Source organism: Hydra vulgaris, chromosome 13, assembly GCF_038396675.1.
Source record: "Hydra vulgaris chromosome 13, alternate assembly HydraT2T_AEP".
Lineage (NCBI taxonomy): Eukaryota > Metazoa > Cnidaria > Hydrozoa > Anthoathecata > Hydridae > Hydra > Hydra vulgaris.
This window is the reverse complement of record NC_088932.1, coordinates 36,019,716-36,027,500: the sequence shown is the minus strand read 5'-3', so window position 1 is coordinate 36,027,500 and position 7,785 is coordinate 36,019,716. Positions and strand designations below refer to the sequence as shown.

At 27.6% G+C, this 7,785-nt stretch overlaps 1 protein-coding gene across 1 annotated transcript in view; it reads right to left on the bottom strand.

Annotated features, from left to right (window-relative positions):
* The window catches only part of LOC100205917 (nonsense-mediated mRNA decay factor SMG5), a 52,011-nt gene that overhangs the window by 24,131 nt on the left and 20,095 nt on the right, over window positions 1-7,785 (bottom strand). The window contains exons 8-9 of the mRNA XM_065815240.1: window positions 3,303-3,416; window positions 3,148-3,216 (exon numbers count right to left, since the gene is read on the bottom strand). Coding sequence (XP_065671312.1) covers window positions 3,148-3,216; window positions 3,303-3,416 — 183 coding nt within the window. The remainder of the gene's footprint in view (window positions 1-3,147; window positions 3,217-3,302; window positions 3,417-7,785) is intronic.

Sequence of the window (7,785 nt, the reverse complement as noted above, 5' to 3'; positions counted from 1 at the left end):
CAGGCTTATTTTACAAACGAGAAAAAAGAGAAAAATTAAAGTCAGTAATTTTGATATGAAATAAATAAGCTTATTCAATCAATGAAATTTTTTCTATTAAGTTGAGATTTTATTCATATATATTATAAATTTTAAAAAAAAGTTTAATAAAAGTATTATACCGGTATTGAAACTATTCAGTACCGAAATACCGCTATTGAAAAATGGTATTGGTATTGGAAGCACTAATTCATTTTGTATTTCTTTGAAAAGCAAATGCCGCAGTGCACAACTTCATATATATTTAAATATATATATATGAAGTTGTGCACTGGTTACGAGCATGTACCCGAAACAGTACTTTAAGTACTACTAATAATGTTGTTTTTCATTTCAAACAAAATTTATATATATATATATATATATACATATATATATATATATATATATATATATATATATATACATATATATATATATATATATATATATATATATATATATATATATATATATATATATATATATATATATATATATATATATATATATATATATATAACCCTTGGAATAAGGCAAATTAAGGTTGGCAATTATTTACCGACCTCATTCTGACCTTATTTAGAGGTCAGCATCAGGTCGGCAAATAAAATTTAATACAAAGATCTTACTATAAAACATAGAAACGAGGTCGGCAATTTTTTGCTGAACTTAAACATTTTTAGGATGGCAGTTAGGTCGGCATTGCCAAATGCTGACTGTAATTCCGAGGGCTATATATATATATATATATATGTATATATGTATATATATATATATATATATATATATATATATATATATATATATATATATATATATATATATATATATATATATATATATATATATATATACACACACACACTGAGGCATATTTGTTTAGACACATTAATTTTTTTCTCTTTATCTTAATTTTTTTCTATGTATTGTCAACTGATATGCATGCAAGTTATTATCAAAATAATTGTTGTGTTGTGGGCTAATAAAAACCACAAAAAAATTTTTTCTATGTGTCTTTATTAACATGAGAGTATGCTTGAAATACAAAAGCACATTTTTTAATTGGAATATATCTATAGACACAATCAGGTTAATAACGGTAATTATTGATTTTTTATCACTTTTACACAAACAAATCAATAAATTTTAGTGTAATTTGATCTTTTGCTCTGCCAGTATCATTTTTATTGCATTTTACGAAATGCTTAAAGGAAAGTATTTGACAGATGCTGAAAAAATACAAATTAATTTATATCGTGGCTCAGAAATCTCACCAGCACTTTCTATACAAGAAATAGCAAGAAAAATTGGAAGATCTGACCATGTTGTACGAAACTACATTGCAAAAGGTGACAATTACAATGTAAAAAAAGCAACAAACGGCAACAAAGTATTAACAAATCGGCAAATTAATCGAATTCGCTTCGAAGCAACCAAAAATAAATTGAATGCAACACAAATAAAGGATAAATTATTATTGCCTGTCACCAATAAACAAGTTGCACATATTCTACGTACAACACCAAACGTAAAGTGGAAGAAACCACACCAAAAACCAATGTTAAAAAAACACCATAAAATTGCTAGATTACAGTTTGCTAAAAACCATATGCATTGGACTCATGAGTGGCAAAACGTAATATTTTCAGATGAAAAAAAGTTCAATTTAGATGGTCCGGACTCTTACAGTTGTTATTGGCATGATCTAAGAGGAATAAATGACCCACAAACAAAACAAAATTATGGAGGAAGTTTAATGGTTTGGGGTGGATTTTCTTATTCAGGAAAATTGACTCTTGAGTGTTGTGGTTTACCTAAAATGAACTCGATAAAGTATACAGAAATGTTGGATGATGTTCTCATAACTTATATGGATGAAAACATGGACGATAATGCCATATTTCAGCAAGATAATGGCTGCAATTCACTCATCTAGGCATTCTATGAAATGGTTTAAAGACCACACCATCCCGGTTCTCGAATGGCCAGCTTGTAGCCCGGACTTAAATCCAATCGAGAACGTGTGGGGAATGCTATCAAGAAAAGTTTATAAGGCTAAAGCTGCCGGACACCAATTTAAAACTGTTACTGAGTTAAAGTGTAAAATCCTTGAAGCATGGTCTGAGTTGGATCAAACTACATTTCAACGACTAGTGGAGTCAATGAAAAGCAGAATTTTTGAGGTGATCCAGTGTAATGGAGGACATACGCATTACTAATTTCCATCTTTTAATGTCAAAAATATGACTGCGTCTATGGATATATTCCAATTAAAAAATGTACTTTTGTAAATCAAACATACTCTCATGTTAATAAAGGCACATAGACAAAAAATTTTTGTGATTTTTATTAGCCCATAACACAACAATTATTTTGATAATAACTTGCATGCATATCAGTTGACAATTCATAGAAAAAAATTAAGACAAAGAGAAAAAAATTGATGCGCCTAAACAAATATGCCTCAGTGTATAAAATTTTTTTTTGAAAATATTAGGGACCCAATTAAATATTTGAGGGTCTTGAGGGACCCCTTTAAATATTTTTTATTCAAAAAAAAATTAAATCTAGTGTTTTTGTATTAGATAGAACACATTAAGGGGGTCTCTGCATATATTTTTCAAAAATGTTGTTTTTTGGGACACCCTAATATGTATATGTATATGTATGTATATATATATCTATATATATATATATCTATATATATATATATATATATATATATATATATATATATATATATATATATATATATATATATATATATATATATATATATATATATATATATATATATATATATATATATATGGTAAATTGCCCTTTTATTTGAAACTACCTTTAAATCTGATCCCATTAAACAACAAATAAATTAGTAATAAATAATAATACTATTGAAAATAAAGTTTTTTCTGGAAATCTGGAACACTCAGATCCAATTATAACAAACATTTTGGGCAATTTTATAAGTTTTATAAAGCTTTTTTCAGATGCAGCCTTCTTCATCAAAGACTTCCAATAAAAAAGTAAGAATATTTTTTCTTTTTTTTTAATTATCTTTTATACAAACTATTATGAGCTACGTTTTTTTTCTTCTTTCTATTCTTGCAAAAAACAATAATATACCTTCTAATACCAAATAGAACATCTTGAAGCATAAGAAAAGAAGTCTCAAACTGAACTTTAGCGCTTATTCTGAAAGAAAATTATTCAAGATATTCTTATCATTAAAACAAAACAACAACAAAACAGGATAGTTCAAAAAATTGCTAACAACCTACACTTGATCATTTGCAGCAGCATCTTTATGCAATGTTGCCACCATTTGACTTTGTTTTTCTAAAGCACGTTTTAAATTTTCTTCAGCACCATCAAAACTTGATGTTGACAAAACACTTTAAAATAATACTGTTTCTTTAAAAACATATATTTCAAATATATATATATATATATATATATATATATATATATATATATATATATATATATATATATAAGGGGGGGGGGGGGGGTCCAAAATTACCTTTTTTTTTTAGATTTTTTGAAGTTTAACCACTTTTTCTTCATTAATATTTTATGCTGATTTCGAATTTCACAATGTTTTTACTTCATTATCAATATTTAGCCTTCTCCTTAATAAAAGTGATTATTTCGACAAAACAATTTACTGTTAAATTAAATGATATCATTATTTTCAAATATAAGCGATGTAAACACACATAGTAAATTTTTTTTTTCATTTTATTAATAAAACATGTAATCATTATGTCTAGTTATAAATAACACAAAAAAATTAGACATTGCACATCATCAAGATGTCTAATATTAATAATAATTTGTTTCGACCTCTATTGAAAGAGCAAAATAACTTTTTGGAAGTCATCATAGGTGATTGTGGATTGCTGTGATGTCTTTCCAAGTAGAACCTTCAAATTAGTCGCATATTCTTGTATAGAAATAAGACGGCGCTTTTTTGTATTTTTATCAAAAATCATGATTTTAAATAGAGTTGATTTCCGCGGCAATGGCCTACTTGTATCTCTAAAATAAATTACTTCATTCTTCAATCGTTTTTGGCATTTTATCAGATCTTGCTCTTTTTTAATATATTCACTGACATCTGATCCACTAGTAAATGGGCCGCTTGTAGTTTTAAACAAGTTAAAATAGAATTTCTCCTGGACGCCTGATGTAAAGCTTGTTGTTCTTTTTTAGTTAAGCCACTTTGTCTTAGTTGAATCTGTCGCTGGTGGAACTGCATTCTATGCTTTCAATTTTTCTAACAATAGGACCCATTTTCTGAAATAGTTCTAAATTATTTGAACCTTCATTTCTTAAATGGTTTGAATATTTAAGTACATTACCACGTGAAACTGTTGAAAGTGAGGGCTTTTTTCGAAGTCGATTGCTATGAGTTCCACACTGACACTTAAGCTCAATTTATTTGTAACTGTTTTATCGACTCCAACGACTTGATTAAAAACGTAATACTCATCAGGTAATAGATCATTGTTTCTTTCTCCAAACCCATAATGCTTTCCTCTTTGGTGTTGAAGAATTATAGCTAAACTTTGCCGAACTATATTTGCAAGAATAATGCAATCATCAAAGTTCTTTGATGCGTATTTTCGAACAACATCAACAACTTCTAAGCCATAATCTTCTTTAATGAGATTTTCAAAAAGCCTCTTTGATACTCCTTGAACACATGGCTCTTTAAATTCAAAGAATTGTTCATTTATGACATCTTTAGATAAGCTTGCATACATCTTGCTAAAGAATATTTGCAGTTTAGAATGCGTGGCTTTACCTTTAGTTTTACAGAAAAATGGTGAAATGACTTTCATTCCAAAAGCTGCTACCACGACTAAAGTAACTATAATGTAATCAAAATTCATAGAATCTCGGACTAAACAAGTTTATTTGTGATATATTCATGTTGGTTTAAAAAACTTCTTAAATGTCATCCCAGTGAAAGCAAACTATAGAAGAACATTTCGAAAGACATTCAAATCGAACATCTTTAAATTCAAAAAGAAAAATATCTTTGTTTTTACGCTGCATAAAAGTTTTAAATTCTTTATGATAATTCCATGGTTTTTGAATAAAACTCGAACCAAACAAGTTTAGTACCCATGATAGAAAGGTTAAGGATAGCGTTTCCGTACTTTTGTTAATAGATATATCTAACAGAAAGCCTTTGAAAAAGTTATCCATATTCATTTCATTTTCAATTTGGTTTAGAACTTTTTCAATAGCTCTGTCAAAACCTAAAGCTGGGTATAAAGTGCAAAACAGTTAAACAGCAGGAATTTCTCTATTGAGTACATCAGCTGTGATCTTAGATATTCCTATATTATGAACAGTACTGTCAGTCATATAAAAATCTACCTTCTGGTATAGTTCTTCTGAGGTGTATTTTGAGGCTTCCTGTAACATTTCGAATGTTGTTTTTATTCCGTCTGCAATATTTGCTGTAGTTTCTGAAGGAATTGCTAATGTAGGCAAAGGAAAATAATATTCTCGGTTAATATGTAAACCAGAAGGTGCAAAGGTCCCACATGCTTTCGAGTGGTAGAGTCAGTGCGTGAGTTATTATATCGCCACTATTTTTAGCTTGAACAACTCTGTCTGAATTCAAGCCAAGAGTATACGCGTGCATCTGTTTTAGTTTTTTACGTATGGCACTGCGTGTTGGGAGTGTGTTAGAATCAATAAATGTGTTCTCAATAGCTTCACATTTTTATCGTACTTAGATATACGGTCAGTTTCATCTGGAATTTTCCATTCTGTTTTAAAAAATTCGATTGCCGATTACTTTGAGTGCAATTTGTATTTCCCTCATCGAGAATCTAACTCTGCACATCATGGTAGATATCACCTAAAACTAAGTTTTTTGATTGTCGCACATTAGGTGGAACATAAGTATTGTGAGAGCTATTTTCAAATATTAATTTTGATTTTGATCTCACCATGTATGGCAGTTTTGGTTCACTTACATCAACAATCATAACTCTTTTTTTTTAAATTGGTTCAGTGTCTTTTTCAAAAAACTGATATTCATTTTTTGTTAATTCTTTTTCAAGAAATTCATCTTCGTCTTCAAATTCACTTAACTTGCTATCTTCATTATCAACGTACATTGTCTGATGAAACTGCTGTTTCATTTCTTATCTTTTTCTCCATTTTTCTTTTGTCATTAATAACTTTTTGATAGAAAGTTTTAATAACATTTTGACATGTAAAATTTTTGTTACCGCGCATGTTTTCTAGATACGAGTAGTCTTCAGCATTCATTGAAATACCAAAAAACTTCTCTAGTTTTTCACGACGTTGTGGATTGAAGCAGAAAATGTCAAGAAGTTTTTTTAGGGATTCGTTCATAGAAATATATCTACTTAAAAAACCTGCTTGTTTTTGTCAACACCTTTTAAGTAGCGATATTCATTGATTTCACTTTGCAGACATTTTAAAATGGCCTGATATGATATTGTGTAGATATTACGCTCTGTCCAATGAATTTCTACTAACTTTACAACTCTTTGACAAGCACTTTCAAAAGATAATTTATTATTGACTTCGATAAAGACAAGCGAAAGAACATCTCAGAGTAAAGGCAACTTTGTATGATAAAATTTATCAACTACAGGGAGACTTTCTAAAGGAGTTTGTTTATTTTGATTTAAAACTATTTTGTTATTACGTCTTGTTAGAATTTTTTTTAATTTAATTGATATCTAAATTTAGTTAACAATAATAGAAGCAAAGTATTCTCTAGCAAAGTAAAACAAAAGCTATTTTTCAAGTATATAAAAGTTTTACGTTTTAACAAAAAAAGTTTTATTACATTTTTTTTTTTAAACGCAACTATTAGTCATTTTAATTCAAATTTATCAAATCAAAATTTAAATTGCATAAATTTTAACATAAAGTTGCGTAACTTTATACGCAAAATAACCGCTGCAAAGATTTTTCTTTTATGTTTTTTTTTTTTTTGTATCTTTAAAAATGTTTAAATAGAAGTAGAAGGCCAACCACAAAAAAATAGAAAAAACTGAATTGTTTTTCAAACTTTTCTAAAAAAATTAATAAAGAAAAACTGGTTAAACAAAAAATATAGAATTTTGGACCCCGCCTAATATATATATATATATATATATATATATATATATATATATATATATATATATATATATATATATATATATATATATGTATATATATATATATATATATATATAATTTAGTTATAGTCATTTGATAAGTCAAGAAATAACAATAATATTAAAAAAAAAAAAAAACTGATCTAATTTTAATTTTTGAAGAAATGCTTAGAAAGTACTGCTGGCTTTATCTATACAAAAATATCAAGTAAACCAGAAGTTAACTAATGTAAGCATTACATATAACTCTTTTATACATTTAAAAAAATGTTTAAACAGGTTGATTTTAAAACTGCCTGGTTTATTGTTTCTGGAAAGACACATTTGAGATGCTTCAGTTTTGCAGATGGAGTGTGCAGATAGAACACCAAGCAGTTAGCAATTGTTAACTTTATTCTGAGGGAACTTGCCAAGTTGTGAAAATAGGTTAGGTTTAACAATATCTTCATTCTTGCAAAGCAAACTATCAAAACTAGAATAACCAAAAAGATTAAGAAATAATATTAAAATGCTTAAAACAAAAGATCTACCGGAAGGCAGCTGTAAAAAAATAGGTAACCAGTTTTCTAATAGAGTAATATTCTCTCTTTTATTTAAAAAA